We start from the raw sequence: 23,013 nt of genomic DNA on the forward strand, positions 1-23,013 counted from the left end.
CGGCCCCGCGGGACCCCGCCGCCCCGGGTGGGGATAGCGGGTGGGCCCCGGCCTTCGGGCTGGCCCCCCCCCGGGAGTTCTGCGTAGCGCCCCTGCTGGCGGGTCTCTGCCGAGCCGCCGCACGCCTCGGGCTCCGGCTGGGGCCGCCGCATTGGGCCTGTGCCGGGCCGTGGGTGTCGGCGGCAGCGGCTCCGCACCTCGGCTGTGCGGCTGCTGGGTTTGGAGTGGTCTTGGGATGCTTTTTAAATTGTTTTGTTTGTATTTTGTTTCGGGTAGCGAGATGGGAATAAAGCTGTTTCCATGGGGTTGGCAAGCGACCCATTTATACAAATGTATTTGGTTCCTCGTAATTACAATTTAATCCTGACCCTTTTTTCCCTGGCTTTCAGCCTGCTTCAGCAGTGTGAGGACCTTCATTCTCTTCCTTTGGCAGCTCTTCAGAACCAAAGATCCTGTCAGAAGCCTTTTGGAAACCCAAGTAGATGACATAAAATCCAAGCGAGCTACATTATCCAGGTCTTTGTGCTCAGCGGCACATACAAAACATGCGAATAGCTCCGTAAGATGTTCTGCCGGGGGGGGGCGGAATCTTTAATGCTGATTTGTCTAGTCTGATTCTGTCAGTCTGCTATAGTCCATGTAGTCTGCCTGGCAGAAAGACATTCGACTTAATTCTCTGTTGTTCCAGAATTCTTACTTGCTTAGAAGTTGTCAGAGCTACTGTTCTGAGCCCCTGGTATGAAACTTTAAGCAGCCGCTGACACATCACAGTAAACCCTTTAGCGTGGTTCTCATGTAACCTTCTGTCCCTAGAAACTTGTTCTTCCTGATTTGGTTGATGTATAGCTAATTTCTACTGAGATACACTCCATTAAAAATGGTTCAAGCATGGAAATACCCATAATAAAAAAAATCAAATATCCCATATCCTATTGATTGCTAATGTGAACAATAAATTTTGTTTTTCTGTGGTATTCCATGATTACTGCAGAAGTGTGACACAAACTTTTTCCATGATATCCATCATTACACTGAAAGAATTTGCATTGAGGACCTCTTTTTCTGTGCAGAGACGTGCAACAATTTTCTTCGTTACTTAATGCACTGGAGTGTCCATTCGTCCATCTGTTTTTTTTTTTCCCCAGACTCAAACATGTTGGCTTCCACATTGTGTTGGATCTTCAAACAGCATTGGTGACATTACCTCAGTTAGGTAGAGATGCGCTGAATGCAAGTTGTACAAAGCTAGTGGTGATCAAAAGTGCTGTGGCCAGGTGATAAAGAGTACTAATACAGTAACACAGTGGTTGACATTGTGTTTTCAAAAGGGTTACAAGAATTTATTAAGTATCATCTGTTCTTTTTTCAGTAAGTGTGAGTCCCTGCGGAGCTGAGTGATGTGCAGTCACAGGGTTAGAGTCAGTCCTGATTAGTCTGTGGTGTTAGATTACCTGGATGGGCAGGAATAGATCTTTGTGTTTATCATCACAAAACGGCAGCCTTAATGTACTTTGAAAATGGCAGAGGTAATGTAATTAGGAAATGCTGATGAGGGGTGTTTGAGTTTGAGATGAAAGTGGGATCCCTTGAGCAACGATACAGAAAATAAAAGGTTAAGCAGTGTATGCTTAGGCATGCAAATAGGACAAATGTTAAAGATTAATCAGGAATAATCAAATACCTAATAACCACCTGAGCTGCTATTTTTATACAAAACCTGCACTGTTATGTGTATGGACTGTGTTTTAAATGAATGCAGCGTGTATTCACACAGTACAGAAGCTAATTGGGCGTGTTGTTAAAATGATTTCTAACAGTATTGGCATTTATGTGGTCACAGGCTTCAAAAATTACTGTCAAAAAGGGATGTTCATACCTAACACTAATTTTTTCCATGTGTTTGATACAGATCAACAGTGACTTGGTCCACATTTTCAAATTCATCTTTGCAGTTGGTTAAGTCTAGAAAAAAAAAATTCCCACCATAACAGCAAGGTCAATCTCTACAGCGAATAAACATCAAAAATTCATTGGAAGATTAGGAAATCTGAAAATGCCCAGATATTCCTTTAGGCTTTCAACAGTTGCATATGGCATCTTGTTGCTGAACATTTAATTTCACAGCCTATTCAGTACATATTTTGAAAAGGTGGGAAATGTCTACTGTTGCTAGACTTTGGATTTGTTGATTGTTTAAAGAGAGGGAGGGGAAAAAAAAAAGGAAAGTGATCACACTATATAGTAATGGATCAAATTCAGCTAAGGCAGCTTAACAAAGTATTCTTAAACAAAAAAAACCACACAATTGGAACCAGCAGGTTATAACATTTCCTAAAGCGTTTACAGTTACCTCTTTAGAACTAGTCTATGGTACTAGTCTTCTATAGTAGGTTACTTTAGCATATTATGTTACAGAGAAGTGACTGCATCCAGCGATTCATGAATGTATAGTTCAATGTAGGCAGCTTTTAATGAAATAGGTTTGCAGACTGAAGTTAGTCTATTTCTGTCTGCAACTCAGTCATTTTAAAATATCTGCTTAAGATCAGGCCCTGATGAGAGCAAGGTGCATCATAATAATAAACATTACAGAAATCTTATCCCAGGTTATGTGAGTATATTCTCCATTTGTCTTGGCAAGTACGGCAGTTCATGCTCCCCTGAGTCAGTTTTGATTCCTCATTCAGTTCCCTAGTAAGCCATTTTATATTGTATGCTGACTTCTGGTCTGAGTAGATCCCAAGTACTTCTACTTCATAAAGTCCAAGGCAGGCCTAACAACAAAGGTTTAATGTGAAGTGCTACTTCATGCTGTTTGCTGTTCTAAGAGCTTCCATTCTAGCTTACAAAAAATCCCAAAAGAATGATATAATCCACTGAGCGCTTTGATTTCTTAGCAGAAGACACAATTTCTCTTCAAGGGGCTCTTGAAATCTCTCAAACATACTTTTACTCTTCCCCCATGAATCAGATCAGGAGCCCTTAGCACACAGATCAGCTTAGTTGAGGTTTATTGCTGTAGACAGCAAGCCAGCTCGTGAGTTCTGTGTGAGGCACATACTTGTTTTCCGTGTCCTTTGGTCTCAAAAGATTGTACACTGTGGATGTCCTATCTGGCACATTTCCTAGGCATAGATGTAACATCCTTTCACTGAAACTTCATCCTGGTGACATCCTTAACTTTTTCTAGTTGTTGTTGATCTCAGCAGCAGATTTTATAGTACACTTAGATATACGTGTGTTTATGTACACACACGCTTACGTGTACCACAATGGAGTTTTAGAAGTGTGTCATTTATAAAGCAGTAGCAATTATTCATTTTCAATACTGACAAAAGGAGGACATTTAGTTGTTGTATGTCAGAAGACAGAAAAAAATGTCCACTGCTTTGTAAAAGATACGGTTTTCCCCTTTTTGCACTCAACCTGTGTTGGCATGTACCCAGTTTTGCTAGCTTGGGAAAACCCTCACTGAAAGCTACTACACAAATGCATGAAGGCATAAGAACACTGACATGCTTCTGTGGCAATTAAAAAAACCCCACACTTGTTTTAAGATCTTACAACATACTGTAGATCCTGCTGCGTGTTGTAACTTTTTTCATTACCTCCTTTACACATTACCTCCGCTGCCTATGCTGTCACTGCATGTCTCCATGGGGACAGACCCTCCAAGGACAATTTCTGTGGGAATGGAACCCAACGTCCCCCACTTCCTCTCCCCCCTCAGACAATGCTAAATCACTGGATGGTCAGGGATCACAGTACCCTGTAGCAGCAGCTGTCCTTCTATCCAAATATTCCTGGCCTGCTCTGTGTATTTTGCCTAACATGTAATACTGCAGTCCCCAGATGAAGGATTTTTGGCTATGCTCCATCATGTCCCTTCAAATTTAAATGAATTTTGTATTATGTCTTAATATACCATTTCTTGGAGTTGCCAGAGTATGTTTATTAATGTAAACATTAATTTTTGGTCTGGGAAATTCATGACAATTTTCACGTAAAGAGGTAATCTGTAACAGAGCAATCCCGCAGTAACAAAACCAAAATGTTGGATGAGTATAGAGTTCTTAAAATAGCACATGTACAAACACAGTTAAAGAGCACAACATTAAAAAGCTAAAGCGTCAAGAACAGTTGTATAGTAGGCAACCAAATTCAACAGACAAGCACATTATTTCACAGACATGTTTCTAAAGGTAGCTTCTTAGATGTTTTCCCAGCAAGGGGTTGATCTATTGTTAAGCACTAAATCCTCAATAATTTCTTGGACTGCCTTATACATGAACCTGCAACAGATCAAACGAGAAAACCTGTGACTAAAGCCATGATCAAGACTGTTTGTGAGGATATGTATCTGGAAATTCATCAGAAGGGTAACACTAGAAGTGTGCAACTAAGCATCTGAGAAAGAAGGTTTGCTAGAAGTAATGTAGTAATTCACACAGTTCAGAGCAAAAAACGTTTAGAGTTGTTGGTCACAAAATACTTCACATCTGGCACAGATTAGGCAGACAGGTATCACATGATGAAGCTCATTTGCCAGAAAAGCTTGCCTGCTTTTTTTTTTTTTTCATGTTCTCCATTCTCAGTCTAATGAAAAACGTAACTCGAGCATTGACCAAGTCAAGCTTGACTTCAGCTTAATTCTAAACCAAAGTGTAACATTTGCAAGAGTAGTAGGAAATAATATCCCCCTTTTGAGCTGAACCTCTTGGATCTGCTGGAATAGCCGTAGAATGTTATTTTCCTTTTTCACAGTCACCACAGTTATTATGTTAAAGCTAATTCATAAAACTTGACTTTACATTTGTACAGTTTAGAATATTTCAGTTGTCAGGAACCTACAACAGTCACTTGGTTCAACTGCCTGACCCCTTCAGGGCTGACCAAAAGTTAAAGCATGTCATTCAGGGCATTGTCCAAATGCCTCTTAAACACTGACAGCCTGGGGGCATCAACCACCTCTATAGGAAGTCTCTTCCAACTTCCATGCTCAATCTGATTTTTATTGCACCTAAATTTCTCTCCTACTCTTCAGGATAATTTTTTTTTTTAAATAATCCATTATTTTACAACATACTCTAAAGTAAGACACTTGCTATCAACTGGTAAGAGTATTCCTGTCATTAAAAGTTCAAAGTCATGTAAAAGCTTTTGTAGAAGTTCAAGCCATTTACAACTACAAGATATTCACTTATCAGTGAAGCACATCTGTACGGCAGTTAAAGATTCTACCCCTCAAAGTCACCTAGTTCTAGGTTAAAACCATAAACCAGGTAGGTTTCAAAAAGGAACTGGGAAAAAAGCTGATGGAAAGCTAGGTAAATGCTGTTTCCTTACCAGGATATTTGACAAAGGTTAATAGAAACCAATGTTAACTAATAAGCTTGTGAAAAGCAGCATTGAACTTAACAGGTCTCAGTGCCCCTTCTCTGCTGACAACATGCACGGTCAAGAAAAAGACTCATTGTACTGAAACACAGAAATGGAGTGGGTGTCGGAGTTGACAGTCACTGAATCACAGCCATTTCCTACATTTCCATCTAGATGGCCTTTAAGTACTGAGATGGTTTGACTTCTTGGTGATCTATTTTGATCTGAACTATATCAGAAGGACTTGCAAAGATCCTGTGTACTACAGACTTCAGAAAAGCAGTCAAACGACAGTGTAAAAAGTTTTATTTGCTCTGTATCTTGCAACAAATCAAGCATAATTAATCCACAGCATTTTCTCAATTATAGTCTGTCACAAAATATGAACAAAAGCATCTTTTTTTTTTTTCAGCACACATTGTGTCTCCCAAGTGCTAAGAAAAACAAACAATTAGAGCAGATTAACAACAAATCTACAGCATTCCTTTACTTTAGCTGGTTCTGATACAGAGGCATACTTTTTTATTTGAGAGTCAATTCCAAGAGATTTAGCTAATTGCACAGCAGTTGTATCATCACTGATTAGCGTCCCAAGAGCCACAAGCAGTCTAAAAATGGCTTCAAGATCTTGAACAACTTCCATAACTGTGCTGATGACTGATAAACATTGAGCTTTGCCCTCAATGTTGTTGACTTTATGTAAACATACAGCGTAGTTCAAGGTCAGTGTGGCAAGTGCAATGTGGATGTTTTTATTATTGCCAGATTTCATTTCTATTGCTTGTGTCATTATTTCATCCCTTTGTTCCATCATAAGCTTCAGGCCTGCTTGGCTGGCAAAACAATTGCAAAGAGTTCTAAGAGCCAACAGCTGGTTTGCTTGCTTTCCTTTAGGGTTCAGAAATTTAAGGAGAAGGACGATAAATTGTACGTGATCCTTTTCATTGCAGAAGTTCTCATTCACAGTGGGATGCCTGACAGACAATCTAAGAATGTCTAGGGCTGGAAAAACAATATCTAAGAAACAAGAAAATATTTTAGCATTAGTATTGCAATATGTGCAAATGTGCTGTGAGTTTCTTTCAGATACAGTCTCAAACCCCTACCTTTGGGGACAGTATCCGTTTCATGCAGAAAGATTCAGGTAAAGCACAAGTTGTCTTTATGAATTTCAAACAAGTATTCACAAACCAATTCTACTAACACTTTAATTATTCGCAAAAAAACATGCTCCTTAATTTAGGATAAACACAATGCTTTGCAAAAAATCTTAAAATCTTTCCTAAAAGCTCTTATTGATAACACTGAAGGCAAGCACAATATATAACTACTCCAAAAAGGTCTCTGAAAGCTTCTCAGTGACTGAACACCCCTATTTGAGCAGCATCTCCCTTTTCCTTCATTCTGTATCTTATAATTTAGTATAGCTACAAAACTCCTTACAGAAAGAAAAACAAGAAAAAAAAACGAGACTACCTTCAACTCTCAGATATAATTTGCAAAGGAAAAAAAAAAATCTTCTGAACTGATCAGCTAGAAATCATTGTAAGGAAACTGAACTGAGAGTTTGTTCAGTAGTTCCCCCCACCCTTTCCCAAATTTCAAATACATCTGTCTCCTTGGGTCTACTATTAGTATTTCATGCTTATAACCAAATCAAAGCTGAACGTGCTTATTAAACAGTTTTTCCTGCAGGTATGCAGAATCTTGAGAATTAATGTTTTGTACAATACAAAGAGTCTGAAAGGTATGAAGACATTGGCCATCACCAGCTCCCAGCTATCCAAAACATAGTTTAAGTGATGTTATATAATGAACGTGAATTTTTTTAATACCAAAATATTCTTCCTGTTAATAAATCTTTAACTGCAATTTCAAGAAATCTGCTTATTTTAACTGCATGTTTAGGTATCTGCATATGCAATGTATACATTTTTTCCAGAATGTGTGGTAACAACCAAAATAGCCTTTCCAAACTATCAGTGCTGCCAATGATACATTATCAAATGAAATTATATCACTTCCACTTGCATTCATTCAAAATGCTATTTCACTAATGCAGTTCCAACCACATAATCTAGCTTCAGTAACTTCTTTTCTACCATATTAAACAGGAGCTACTTTTGAGATTTTTTTAATAATTTATCTCCGTAATTTCATCTCTAACTTGGTAACAACTCAGGATGCCAACCTCACACTACTTTGCCCAACTTCGAAAGAAGCCTCACACTTCTTTCTTGAGGGTGCTCCTGCTAATGAAATAACCATGTCTGATGTTTTATCAAGTTTCTCCTTTATGTTTACTATTGTGCCAACAACAAAACCTGACAACCAATTACCGATTTTGCAATTCATGCCACTGCCCCTGCTACTGGTCGGTGCTATTAGCATCTGTTTATTATCTTCTGGTTTCTGCCTGGGTAATAAACTCTTTGGGACAGACGCCGTGTAACAGTCAGCACAACAAGACTTTTGGTTCACGGTGAAGTAACTATTGATGAGATGACGGTACAAAAAATAATTGCAAGTGTCTACCTTCTGGCCAGTTAACTGCTTTCCATAAAGTCTGAAGTTGCTGTGCTGTAGGTGTTTCTGCAGAGGCGTTGCATGTTGCAGACAGTAACTTTTCTAGGATTATCAAGTCATCTTCTGTAAGCTTATGTTCTTCAGTTGCACTGCCATTAAGTTCCTTTAATTTGCCTGTAAGACCAACAGAAGAGGCATGGTTTTCTGACATTAGAATATCACAAATCCAGATCTTGAATGAAATACTACAAAAGCACTTTACAAACAAGTTTCAAGTACTGTAATAATTTTGAGGGTTTTTAGATTTTTAAATATTACTTTTCCCAGTTTCATGATTTTCTAATTTTAAGTTTTTAATGATCATAATGATTGCTACTATTAAGCCCCCTTGAATAGTGCAACACAAAGAATCAGAATTCACATCTTAGCCTACATACAGGCGAAAATGTAGAAAAGAATCACAAGACCATTAGTTTTCATAACTGAAATATGATTTCTTTTTTACTCTTTTCTATTATTAGGTAGCAGAAACAATAAAGAAAATATATGTTCTTGGTGTGATCACAGGTTTTGTATTCTTACTTATTAAAATGCCATAAGCAAAAAAAAAAAATTTGTACCATGTCCTGTACTCAAATTTAAAAATGAAAGTACTGGAAAATGATTTTCATGTACAGCATTTTGCTCAAAATGGATCTAGCATTAAGCACCTGCCAATCATGGTTCTTCCAGAATTGATGAGGCCCTTGCCAATAAACACACAAGCAGACAGCATTACATTAGTACACCCTTTGGAGTTTGATAGTACGCACAAAAATCAACTGTAGGCCTCTTATGGAAAAAAAACAAACCACCATACAGCTATTTAATCTATCCCAACCCAGCCATAGTTACATTTATTTAACAATGCATTGTTACAAAACTGCAGGAAACTAAGTAAACCTAGTTTTCAAATTACAACTAATATGGTTATCCTTGAAGAATATTCATGCAGTTATGTTTTTAATACTAAGTAAAAGTCTCTGCTTTGCTATAACATAGCAGAATGAAAGTCAGCCAGTCTTGCCATTCTCCCTCTTAGGAAGTTCTGGATAAAATTTTGCTGTAAAAATCCATGCAAAACTAAGAGGACAGTAAAACTATTTACTAGCAACAACCGCTAGAAAAAAGCTTGTTAGTTTGTGAATCCCTTACCTTCTCCCTGAACAAATACCAGAGTGCAAAGAATTCAGGGAAACAGGATGAGGCTTACTGAAGGTTCTGACTGGTATTTTTAAACAGAAAACGAAACCTGAACAATACGTAGAAGAGCAATACTGCAGACAGAAGTCCCCAGAGAGATGTTGACAGGCATGAGAAGTAGACCCATGTGAACCTCAGGAAGCTCAGTAATGTTGTGGTTCAGCCACAGCTGGCAGCTGAGCACCACACAGCCACTCGGTCACACATTCCCTGGCAGGAGGGGAGGAGAATGGCAAGAGAAAGGCAAACCCCATGGGTTGGGATAAGGACAGTTTACTGGGACAGCAAAGGGAGAAGGAAATAACAACAGTACTGATAACAGAAGATACAAAACGGGTGACAACACAAGGCAATTTACCAACCCAACTACCAATCAAATGCTCAGCCCACATGCAGACTGTCCGGGAGCAGCTCAGAGCTGCCCCTCCCCGAGTTTTATGCTAACCCTTTTATAGTGAGAATGATGTCATATGGTATGGAATACACCCTTGGCTAGTTTGGGTCAGCTGTCTTGGCTGTGTCCCCTCCCTGCTCCTTGTGAAAATTAACTCTACCCTAGCCAAAACCAGGACAAACAAGGTCAAGTGCAAGGGTCCTGCACAAGGGTTGAGGCAATCCCCAGTATCAGTAGAGACTAGGTGATGAATGGGTTAAGAGCCGCCCTGCAGAGAAGGACCTGGAGGTACTGGTGGATCAAAAGCTGGACACAACCTAGCAATGTGTGCTTGCAGCCCAGAAGCCAACCGTGTCCTGGGCTGCATCAAAAGAGGTGTGACCAGCAGGTCGAGGGAGGTGAACCTGCCCCTCTACTCTGCTCTGGTGACATCCCACCTGCAGTACTGCATCCAGCTCTGGGGGCCCCAGTTCAAGAGAGATATGGAGCTGTTGAAGCGAGTCCAGAGGAGGGCCACGAAAATGATCAGACAGATGGAACGCATCTCCTATGAGAAAAGGCTGAGAGAGTTGGGGATGTTCAGCCTGGAGAAGAGAAGGCTCTGGGGAGATCTTATTGCAGCCTTTCAACATGTAAAGGAGGCTTATAAGAAAGATGGAGGGAGACATATTATCAGGGCCTGCAGTGATAGGTTAAGGAGTAATGGTTTTAAACTAAAAGAGACAGTGGAACAGGTTGCTTGGAAAAGTTGTGGAAGCCCTGCCCCTGGAAGTGTTTAAGGCCAGGTTGGATGTGGCTTGCAGCAAGCTGACCTAGTGAATGATGTCCCTGCTCATGGCAGGGGGGGTTGGACTAGGTATGTTTAAAGGTCCCTTCCAACCCAAACCATTCTGTGATTCCATGGCTGTAAGGCCACAAGCTTAAGTTGGATAAAGGTGAAGGTATACTTTTTAGAAAAAGCAGAATCTCCCGTTTTAAGTTTCCTCATCAGACTGTCTAGACAACTACATTTTCAAGCTCTGTATATAAAGAGGAGGGAAGGAAGCAAGAAAATTTTAATTTTGAGATCTTCAAGGCAGGTACATTGTGAATACAGACTAGTTTTACAAAACCCTTATATGTACTAAGGCACTCTACAGAAACATCATGAAATAAACTGGTTACAAACAGGGTAGATATTCTGTGGAACATTTACAGAAAATATAGAAGAGATAGTAGAATAGGAATGAAGCATGAGAAAAGAGAGGGAAAAGCAAGCCAATAATAACAATTTACCGAAACCGTGTATAATTAATAAATATTGTACACTGTTTTCTTCTTCTGTTATTTAGAAAGTTCTGCTTAAATACAGAAGTGACCATTGTAACCTGTGAAACTGCAGAATGCCTTACTTTAAAACTTCATAGATTACATTGTATGGCTCTGGTGAACTAAAATTTTCATGAGCAAAACCAGAAAGGGATTGCACGACCTGAATACCCAGCTGCTAGGCAAAAAAAAAATAAAGCATTCAAATATACCAGCTTGATAAAAAAGATGCCAAACAATAGCAGACATAATTCAAGGGGAAAACAAATGGATATCATGTGTTAAATACAGTTCTTGTGAAATTTACTCATACTCCTAAGCCTTCAAATAATGCATCCACCATTAAAGTGATGAATGCAATTTTAGAAGGTCAAAACCAAGAAACACTTGGAAAGCTATAGGAAATCACTTATCTTTTTGAAAAGATCAAGAGTGAAGTTACTTCAAACAGATAAAAAACCCAAACCACCCTTGAAATTAGAACACTGACCCAGTATCTGTGTATGATTGGCTTGGTCAAAGGTGACAGCATCCTTCTTTGGAAAATAAATATTTTCAACTTTAGCTGCAGCTGATTGGTAGGCACCCATTCCTACATAAAGAAAATACAAAAAGTTTAACAGTGTACCAAAGTGTCAGACATAGAACAATATCCTACCAGTAAGTCTCTCTTGCTGGACATTACTCAGAAAAATATCTTTTAAAAAAATTGCATGCTTATGCCAATAGCTGTCATTATATTATTTTTACATTCAAGGTTAAACCTTAAAGAAATACCTTCACAAACTATTCTCCCCCCATTTAAAAATTTACTATACAAGTGTAAATTATTAACAGTGATTTCTGAATTATATGAATGATTTTGTATTTCATTCACAGGAATAGGTATTGCAGTTAAGACACCAAAATGGCAAGGGTCATTTTAGAACAAAGATCCCTCCTGCCCCTGAAATCTTATCTTTTGATTATTTTCATAATGAATAGGCAAAGTTTTTATATATTGTAAGATTTGCAGATATGACCAAGTTATGTCACGTGCAATAGTACCATGAAATCTCTGTAGAAAGTGAGTAATAAAAAGCTTTAATCATGACCTATAAGGATTTCCTAGAATCACAGGTGAATTATTGGCTGATATGTGTATTTTCTATTAACTACATATATCAATTTCTTTGAACAACTAGTAGGAAACCAAAAATCCTCTCAAAAACAGATTACTATCATACATTTTAAAGCTTCTGTGCATGATTCCTGCACGTAAGGAAAGGCTCCATTACCCCTATTTTCTGAATAATTTCCAGAGTATAAGCAGCTTCAATCTGCTCCTTATTTTGAATCAAGTATAATTTTGCATCAGTATAGAATCCATGTCAAAGGAAAAAGCAAAGCAAAAAATCAAGGATGCTTTCAATTGGCAAGCATCATGTCTTACCTGTATATGGATCAACCCCACCCACTGGAGCTGCTGCATTTGATGCTGAACCAGGAACATAGCGACCGGTACCTGAACAGAGACATTATGCTTTTTAAACACCACCACTAGTAAAGAGGTAATGTAGACCTGTCTTTAGTTACTAGTTTTCAAACATCACTATTAAAGGTGTTACTTTGCACTAAAGGAATTAAAAAGCAGTCTTCAACACTTCATGAAATTTAAGGATTAAATCTATGCCTATGTGTGAGGGAGGTACGCATGGTGATGATGTAATTCGCAAGCTAAGTGACCCGCAGCTGGGACACATTTTGGCACGATCTGTGGCACCCACTTGTCCAAAGGTCCTCAGCACAGCAGATACCTTACCCATGACAAGCTGCAAGGGGAGGGCACCGCTGCCCAGATCTGGCCTCTCCCTGTGTCTGGGGCCAGCAGTGGCCTCTCGTCTGGGACAGAACTGCTCTCCTCTGAGGAGGCCAGCTGCGTAGCTGGTTTTGCAGGCAGGACTTTGGTATCAATGATTACAGAACCCTCCTTGAAAAGCAAGAGCTACTGATCAGTGATGGAATTTCTTTGCAAATAGGCTTGCTAAACTAATGAGGAGGACTTCAAACTGGCTATGCCAAGGAGGGTTAGAATCTAAAATTCAGGGTGGAAGGTACCAATAAAGTTCACACAATAAGAAAAAAGGAACAACGAGGAAAAAAGAAAACTACTACTATGAATATAGCCATTCCTATGTTGGCCATGCATAAGAGTTTGACAAAACATAAAGTTTAACACCTTACTCCTGTGCTGTAGAGGACAGTGACATGGGCAGACCAGAGAGCAGAGGGTTGTCCTCTACTAAACAGATCTGGACATGCTTTGACAGCGGCAGAGCCCACCTTAGCAGTTTGTCCTACACTACTGCCCCAAATGGAGAACCATAAGAAACAGTGGTCCGGAGCTGAACACTAAATGCAACTGAACACAGTAAGATACGTGTCTTAAATGCCAGCAAGACAGATTATGGCTTTTACATTACCTGTAAATGGATCTGCCACAGGTATTGTACTTGATCCGGATGAAGAGCCTGGAACATAACGTCCAGCACCTAGTGAAACAGTAAGAAAAACAACAACTACTATACACAGCTTGATGTTATTAAAGTGTCAATACACTTCAGACAGAAGCAGGCCAAAAATAAAGCCAAACATCAAATACCTCTTATTGTTTATTGTGGAGGTGTAAGAAATCTGATCCTATCCACACAGAAGTCCCCTGATGGTGAACAAATTCTTCCTAATAATTTGAGTGTTAGAAATTTGTTTTCTGGAGTATAAGCATTACACATTTGGACAGAACCAAATCAAAAGCATGTGCAAAGTTCAGATGACTGTAGCTCCGTGAGTTACATCTGAACCACTAGCCTGTATTCTCATTTCTAGTTCATTGCAAGATGATTTAGCTCAATTACTTTAATGACAGTTTATTCCTAACTTCATCTTTGTGAATCTAGTTTAAATAAGAGTGCTTTATTTTGTAAATGTGATAAGCAGGATGTCATTGATTATCTGACAAATACTTCAGTTTGAAGTTTGTCAAGTTTTCATATTTTTCTTGTCAGATCTACCTGTGTCTTGCCCTCCATCATTTGAGGACATGTAAGTCTTGTACAAGAAGCGCAGGAGCTACGACACTGAAGCCTGTCTGAGCAGGCAGTGAGGTGGACTGAAAACTGAACAGCCAGGGCCAGAAGGCGGTGATCAGTGGCACAGCATCTAGTTGGAGGTCTGTCACTGGTGGTGTGTCCCAGGGGTCACTACTGCATCCAGTCCTGTTCAACAGCTTCATTAATGATCTGGAAGATGGGTCAGAGTGCATGTCCTGGGTTTGGCTAGGATAGAGTTAATTTTCACCAGAAGCTGGGATGGGACACAGCCAGGACAGGTGACTCAAACTAGCCAAAGGGGGTATTTTATACCATGTGACATCACGTTCAGCATAAAAGGGGGCTAGTTGGGGAAGGGTGGCATGGCTCCAGGACACGTTGCTCAGGGACAGTCTGGCTTTGAGACAGGTCTGAGCGTGTGGTCTGACTTGTACCGTCGTTGGGTGATAATCTGCACTGTGTATCACCAGTTGCATATATTCTAGTTGTTCCCCTCTCCCTTGTTGTCTCAGTAACCTGTCTTTATCCCAACCCATGGGGTTTTGCCTTTGTCTTCCCATTCTCCTCCCCATCCTGCTGTGGCGGAGTGAGCAAGCAGCTGCATGGTGCTCAGCTGCCGGCTGGGGCTGAACCATGACAGTACATCCTCAGTGAGTTTGCTGATGACACAAAACTGGGAGGAGTGACTGATGTCATCATTTAAGTTTAAAATTGTTACCTGTAAACGGATCTGAAAATTGATCGCTTGAAGTCAACAGTGTTTGCCCCCTAGTGTTGTCCATAATAAACTTGGCCACCTGATCCAGAAACATAGGATTTAGATCATTCTTTTGCAGGAAGTTGTATGCAGTCAGCCAAGGATCATCAGTGATGTTATATGGAAGTTTGTAGGAAGGCCCACTTTCATTTACATCAATAGTGAAAACATAGTCATACTCCTTTAAGCAGAATAAAAATAAAAAACAATTAGAAGTTTGTCACCACTTTTTACATACAGATGTATCAAATGCAGACTAATGGCCCAGGGCTAAGTCTAAAAACTTTAATACTGCTACTTGCAGATTGTATCAATAATACTCTCCCACACAGGCTGCAAATAAAAAAATACTTAAACCATACCCTGTGTTTTCCAGAATTCTCTGTCTCAAGAAGAGCAGGCTAGAACAACATATCATGATAGTGTGTGTGCAGATATATTACAAATTAACAGATGCATCAGGTAACTCATGGATAGCTCTGGCTGCCTGGAAAGCTATAGGGCAGTCAGATGCCTCAGAAAACTTCAGTCTGAAAAAGCACACTTCTAATACTAGAAAACAACAAATTCCTAAGGTTTCTTTAACCCACATGAGAGATAAAATAAGCAGGACCTTCCTTCTGTGGTGGCACTAGACAGAGACTTTTCAGGGTATATTTCAGTAAAGGAAACATTTTTCAGATTATCTAAGTTCAAAAGTTACCGTAGAAAAGGGGTACAGAAAGCCTGGTACCTAATATTTTAGATAAGCCTCATATTATAAATAGTAGGGTTCACTTCCTTTGGAAAGGAAGTCAAAACTAACTTTTCAAGGTAGTAACAATAAATACTAGAGAACTTGAACATTTCTCTGCCACCAGTTTACCTTTCTCCAAAACAATTTGTCTCCATTTGCTTGCTCATTTTACAAAACATGCTTCAAAAGTAATAAGCAAGTAGTACTTATTTATACTTCTACTTCTGGGTTTTAGTAGATCAAAGACGACAAAAAAAGTACCAACAAATGCCTATTTTCTAAATTATGTTTTGTCTAAGCAAAGACTGGAATAAATTTTTAATGAGAAATTAAGCATTTTACTTCAGAAGGAGTAAAATCAATTAAAGTTTGCATATACCTTTCCTTCAAATAGAATCTTTCCAGATGTTTGTTGTGTGGCTCCAGAAGAACCAACAACATCACCAATCTTTATCCATCTTCCTTCACCAACACTCCACTGATATGCTTCTACTTTTCCATTATCTTTAATAAGCCGTGTCTGTCCGTCTCTTGTTCCTGTAGACAGGAGTGTTTACAAGTTTGAACAAATTCAAGAATACAATTTACTTTAGGAGAGGAAAAAGTCTTTAAATAGCACTAAATTTAAAGATGCAAAGATAGTTCACCAGCATTTAAAGTCACAGCACAGGAAGTAACTAGATACTACATGTTGCAACAAGAATAGCAGAAATCTTGACAATAGCATTTTTATAATTATAATAATGGTATCTGCCACCAGACAGGGATTGCTTTTGCAACTTCAAGTCAAGTATTTCAAAAGTTTACCATTTTCCCAGGGAGATGACAATTAAGAAAGGTGATATTCTCCCATGGTCTAACAAGATGGGAAGCTTCATATGACTGTAAAATTTATGTCACTTGCTGATCAGAGCCAAGGGCTGAGGTCACTGCTTACTTTGCCATAGGAAAGAGTATTTTTTTAATTTAAGAGTAATCTTTACTACTACTGCTTCCACTGTATTCTCAGTAATCTCCTGAGTATGTGGAAAATGTCAACTGAGTTAATCAAGACAAACTCTTTTTGAAGCCAACAGATAAAACAGAAAATTTGCATCTACTTTTCTTTCAGGAAGAAAAATCCACATTCAGTAGTCCCTTTTCAAATTATGTAACTGTCTCATATACTCCTGTCACAGCTGGCATAACAGATCTGGAACATGCTGCAGCATCCTGAATTCCACCTTTTCCCAAACTATCTCTTGAGAAGTATTTTTTACCATTTTAGTCTACAAAAAAAAGAATTAAACTAGAGTCTTGCCTCCAAAGGAATCAATGAAAGGATAATAGAGCAAAATTAAGCCGTTTTCTTCAGCAACTCTATTGAAAGTGATCAAAGCCTTAATTTTGGAAACTATGGAAAGTTTCAATACCTCAGAACCAAGATTTGGAGGCATCTCTAATATGACACAAGTAACAATAACTTACCAGGATCCTTAAGATGTTCTCTTCCCGGAAGGTCATCAGCATTAATATCTCCTAAATCACCAGTTTTCGGGTCAATGGATGCTTGGGAAAGCTCATTTTCAAAAGCTTGAATCTCCTCAGCACTTGCTGTACGTTCCAAAGACTCTGTAAACACTCTTATAATTCCATCACTGAATGGAGAGAAAACATTCAAACAAATACTATTTTAAAGGTGAAAACGATTACATACATTCTAATGGTGACTTCTGCATCATGAGAAACCATCATTATTTTTAACAATCCCTTCCAATTATGTTCATGAAAGAATTCACTCTCATGCTAAAAACACCCAGAGAAGGACTTAAGCAGGTAACCCTATCTGTAGGGATTTTGAAATCAAGGTAGGATACACCTATCAAAAGGGTTCTTTATACAGTACTTGTAAGTCCATTCTCAGTCTATTCATGGTTTACCCCATTCCCAAAAACTAACTCCACATCTGGGATTCACATAACAAAAGAATGACTTTTTGGATGAAACATAGCACGTATTTAGATTTAATCCAGACACACGCTTTGATAGCTCTACTTTTAAATATAGATGAAACTGATATCCAAAGTGATGCTTGAAATTTCATCAAGGGTTTCCAGATTTAGATCTAAAAATACACAGAATAAAACCTGGATACCTTGCACCAACTACGATGTCACCATTGTCTAACACACAGCAGCACCACACAGACTGAGCTGGGAGTCTGATTGTTTGAGCGCATTCCCCTTGTTTCCAGATTCTAAGAGATCTATCCTCTCCAGTAGTTACAAAATCTGAAAAGAAAAAACAAACACTTTTATAGTATATTTTTAGTGTACTGTGATACTAGATGCTGTTCTGCAACTAGGTATCTAAAAATCAGAACAGTGAGAGAACCTTTCTACAATTTAATACTTCTCTCAATTGCAAGAAGACAGCTAAAAGAAAGCCACTGCATAGTTGTCTTCTCAAAAAAAAAAAAAGTGCATAAACTGTGGACTAAGCAGACAGAGAATGAAATTATGCTCAAGACAAACAGAAGATTCCTTCCACCTTTCAACAGTTTAAACAAAGAACTTTGAACAATTTTGTAACCATCCCTGTTTTATCTTACACTAGACTTGAATAGTTTCACATTTGATTTAAGTTCAGATTTTTGCAAGGTTGGCCTGCTTTTTCAGGAAACATCCATAAAGCACTCTCAAAAGACTATAAACTCCTCAATGAGAAATTTTAAGACATAAGAGATTTATGACACACACATCCACTAATATACATGCACTTTATCTGTTGAACAAATGTGCAAGTGTTCCATACCACACAAAGGTCACTGACTTAGAATTCCTTCTGCAACTGTCTGCAACAGTTAGTTCTGAACCTCTAAAACTCTAACTCTGAAAACGAATGCAATTAAGCCCCACACATAAAATTCTTAACCTCAACTATCTATAATGTACTTTGAAAGCTTTCTGAGGAAGTACCTAAATTTACATTATCTCAAACTGGTACGCCACACATTACCATTTGAGTACTCTGCAATAGTGCTGAAATATAAGTCGCAACCTAGATGACAGTTTTGGCTATCTCTTCACCAAAGTTTCACTGAAGCCTTACAGTTAGGCCTAAGCCAGAGCCCTTCATTTCACCTACTGCCAGAGCAATTCTGCTGGAGGTGTGATTTGGAGTCAACCACAACATTTTTAAATTATTTATGCTAAAGGAAAGCAGTAAATTAAATGCTACCTGAGTTCCTGAGTTCTGGCACCTCCACAGAACTACAGAATGCCTAGCTTGTCATTTAATTTTGGAAGAATGTTGGGTAGTCACAAAAATAATCTTACCTTTACATTTAGGAAAGACAGAGATGCTGTATATATAATTTGTATGTCCATAATACACCTGCAAACACTCGCCAGAGATCTGCCATCTTCGAACACTGGCATCATTAGCACAGGAAAGGAATTCCATTTCACTGAGAACAGCTAAACCTCTCACACAATCTTCATGTCCTTTATAAAAGAAAACTTTTAATGCAGCTTTTATTTCCATTAGCAGCAGTAAATCATTTCTATTTAGCTCACATCTAAATCCTGGCAACCAAAACTTCATTATGGGAGCAGTTAAAAAAAAGTAATTAATTGCTCATTATTCTCTGAAAAAAAATCCATTTCTTTTAAAAAACTTATGTGATTTCTGGGCATACAACTTGAGAGACTTTAAAAATCCTGCCTAAAAATTGTTCAATTTTCTATGGTTTTGTGGGGTCTTAATTTTTTTTTTCCCCCATCTCTTTCTAAAGAGACCCTGATGAGATTACCAATTGCAGCAACATTTACCAGTGAATGTTCTTTCACATCTGCCTGCCTTCCACAGTTTAATAGTTTTGTCAGCTGAACCAGTCAACATTAATCCTTGTTCAGGCAGTATTTTCACTGCCCATATTGCAGCTGTGTGACCCTGCAAAAAATCAACATTGTTAGCCTTGTCAGTCAAACTCAGAGTACCTATTTTATATTCATGCAGAGGAACTTCATACCTGTAATGTCATCATACATCTCTCATTCAACCAGACTTTGGCTGTTGTGTCCCATGATCCACTTAATAGCGTGCCAAATTTCCCAGATGAAAGGCTGCAAACTGGAATGAACATTGAAATCAGCACTGACAAGTTTCCTGCATTGCCACCAATCTTATGCCAGCAATTTAAAGATTTATTTAAGGAGATTTACTTGGTATTAGTAGCACATTTAGTGTTGAAGCATTTGGGGAAGAATTAAGTGGAACTGTAGTTGCACTGCAACCCAGAAGAGAGCTACTTAAAAATCTCTTCACTTTAGGTTACAAAATATCAGATCTTTTTGTCATTCATATTTTTAAGTTTCTTTTAATACCAGATCTCTTCTCCTTAGACTAGAATATGTTTACAAGCAGGTTAGATAACTAGTCAAGACACAGAATTAAAGCAAAGGTTTAGTTTTAAGATTACAAAGAAAGCCAAAATTTCATCAACATATATTAATTTATGTCTTCAAGAAGCAATACTTCATACAAAAAAAAATACTTAGCTCATCTTCTTGGAAGGCAAAAATACTACTACCAAGAAACTGCGGTGACATTTAAAGATTTAGTAATAAGCTAATCTGCAAATGATCCACTAATATGCAGTTCTGAAGACACACAGTACTAGTAAGGCTTACTAAAAAGTTTACAGAAAGAGCTAAGTATAAACAGAGAACAGAACAGAAATGAACTGTCACTGTGTGACTTGAGATTATAAAGTTCTATTTGCAGAGGCCATGATTAAATAGTTTGCTATGTTAAATACCAAAGAAATCAAAATTGAGTTTTATAACTTCAACTTAATCTCCTCTCTAACAAATCACGTTAACTGTTATGCAACTACAAAATAAAATGACTACATACCTGTGTTCTTATGACCCTTAAGGACATAAAGAGGAGCTGGGTTGTCAACTGTGAAAATGCAAATATTATGGTCATTGCCACCAGTTGCAATCAGCCCACGAGGATAGAGTTCACTTGGAGGTACGATGCACACACAAGATACAAAATTTGAGTGGCCACTCATACAGTGCATTTCAGTAAAACCCCTGTTAAGACTAAACATATTTGATAATCAGCTCAGAGTCATGACACAAACAGTACTTAGTTGACACACTGAATTACAACAGTTGTTTTATACTCTAACTCTTGAATTAATAACTATGCTTGCATTGTGCTGAATAAATACTATGAATGACCTAGAAAGAATGAAAAACTTAAGACAAAAATTACACCCCAGCATTCCAACCCAGTAAGCAGTATTTAAAGCATTCCACTTATTTTTCAGTAATGGTAGGCCTGGAAGGACTTAGTTTTAGTCTTCCTTGCTCATTGGCAAACACTATGCCAAATTTGATTAGTAGTAGTTACAGTTCGCTGTAACTTTATGAAATCTTTTGCTGTCTCAAGACTCAAATATGTATCCCAATACACTCTAAAATAAAAGAGCACATAAATGAAGAAAGTTTACTGCCTGTCAAATCTATTCATTGGTTCTTAATTAGGAGCACTGTAGAGATTTAATATTTAAATATATTATAACTGATTCAAGCAGCACTCTTAGGTCTTCATCATGATCCAGCCTCCATAGTTATAGCACTAACTGGAAAAAGCTACTTATCCCACACAATAAATGTGTGAGTTGTGGTGGTGTGTGTTTGGGTTTGGTTGTTTTTTCTTCTTTTCTGTGTTTGTTTCTACCCCAAAAACCCACAGCATATATCACACTGTCATCCTTCATACTCTAACACTTGGAAAACGTAGGGAAACCACGATACTCTTCTAAAATACCTTCTCTGCTGAAGGTACAGAGAACAAATAAAGATAACATATCTTCCTGTAAGATTTAAATAACAGAAACAACATACAGCAGCTTGCTTATCCACTGAACCCTGCCTACTGTAATCCCAGAGTCTTCAAAGCAAAGAAAGATAATCATTACCAATGCTATGATTCTGCATAAATTACTCCTGTCTTGTTCACACAGCCCTCAAAAGTTACAGGTTAGAATTAGACTTAGAATCACCTAATGGTTCGGGTTGGAAGGGACCTCAAAGACCATCTAGTTCCAACCCCCCCTGCTGTGGGCAGGGACACCCTCCACTAGACCAGGTTGCCCAAAGACCCATCCAACCTGGCCTTGAACACTTCCAGGGAGGGGACACCCACAACTTATCTGCAATAAATTCCTTTCCTGCAATACATTTCTATGCAATTTAACAAGTTCTTCCTTTTGCAATGAGAGATTTAACAACACACTGAGATTAGTCTTCTTCCCCCTCAACTGCAGAGCTACAGAAATCAATTTAAACACACAAGTGAGCACTCAGGCAAATATGCCAATTATTTCTGTTTCACTGGAAGGCAGTGGAAAGAATACTCATGCCTAGCAACTTCAGAATGCAGTTCACAATTGGAAACTACGGACGAGTGAGGAGGTATGTCCTGTGGCTTCCTGCAATACCCTACATGTCCACCATCTCCTGTTCACATCGCTTAGCAATACCTCTTTTGGTCACAATGATATGCTGAAAAATTCACTGACTGGATTCAACATGACAAATCCGGTAGGAGACAACCCTGTACAACACGAATATCACAGAAAATAATGTTGGATTTTCTCCTTTTCCAATGCCTTTGTGTGTATAAATTTTCTGTGTAGTTTCTGGCTCATATTCCATTTTATGTTCAAAGAAGTCTGCTCAGCAAGAGAAAAAGAGGTTTTTAAAAGTATTCAAAGCATACCGCCTTAGTGTCAAAAATGCAGCATTGTTACTTAGCAAGATTACTTTGGTACTGAATACCAACAGGTGGAAACAATATTAATACCACGTGGAAAAAAGACTCCCGTATTTATAGACACGATTAGCGCCTGCAAAGCAGGCTAAAATACCAACATACAGTCAACTGAGCAAATAGAACCCTGCCCAAAAGCAGGCATGCAAGCTGCAACGCCTTAGCCTTTCACAAACTCATCAAAAGTCCTCCGGCGATCAGACTCCCACCGCCACACGCACAAGCCCGCCACCTCCCCAGGCCCACGCCGGTTCAGCTTGGAGCCCCATGAGCAGAGAGGGCCGCGGGGACCAAGCCGGCAGGGCACGGGCAGGGCCCCAGCGGCTGCACCTCGGCGCCCTTCTTTCCGCAGAGCGTAACTCGGGAGCGGCCGCCCAGGCCCGCCCAGCGCCGCCGGCTGTGCCGTCGAGGGCCGCGGCCCAGCACTCACCCGTCAGGAGCCCAGAGCCTCGCAGTTCTGTCCCGGGAGACGGACACAAAACCGCCCTGGGGGAAGAGGCCGCAGGTCAGGCCCCGCACGTCCTGCCCGTGCCCCATCAGGGAGCAGCGAAGCCGGTACGCACCGCCCTCGCCCGCCATAGCGGAAGGCCGCCGAAGTGTCCTGACACAGCAACAATCGCCGCCGCCGCAACCGCTGCCGGAAACCGCCACGCCGGAAGAGGTGTCACAGGGCAGGCCGGCGGGAGGCCGTGAGACTCCATGTCCCGGCAGGCATCACGCCCCAGAACGGGAGCGGGCTGCCTCACTTCCG

General features: G+C 39.3%; 1 protein-coding gene across 1 annotated transcript; it reads right to left on the minus strand.

The window, feature by feature from the left end:
• Positions 1-5,668: 5,668 nt before the first annotated feature.
• On the minus strand, positions 5,669-22,978 carry PLAA (phospholipase A2 activating protein). The gene is given in 15 exon segments (XM_075741000.1): positions 5,669-6,396; positions 7,915-8,079; positions 11,340-11,441; positions 12,282-12,353; positions 13,312-13,380; positions 14,657-14,876; positions 15,811-15,968; positions 16,899-17,068; positions 17,566-17,701; positions 18,749-18,916; positions 19,244-19,364; positions 19,444-19,544; positions 20,331-20,524; positions 22,693-22,912; positions 22,915-22,978. Coding segments are annotated over 15 exon segments (2,511 nt in total). The 5' UTR covers positions 22,964-22,978; the 3' UTR covers positions 5,669-5,830.
• Between the last annotated feature and the right edge of the window lie 35 nt (positions 22,979-23,013).

The sequence above is a fragment of the Balearica regulorum genome, chromosome Z (assembly GCF_011004875.1).
Source record: "Balearica regulorum gibbericeps isolate bBalReg1 chromosome Z, bBalReg1.pri, whole genome shotgun sequence".
In the NCBI taxonomy this organism is placed as follows: Eukaryota; Metazoa; Chordata; class Aves; order Gruiformes; family Gruidae; genus Balearica; species Balearica regulorum.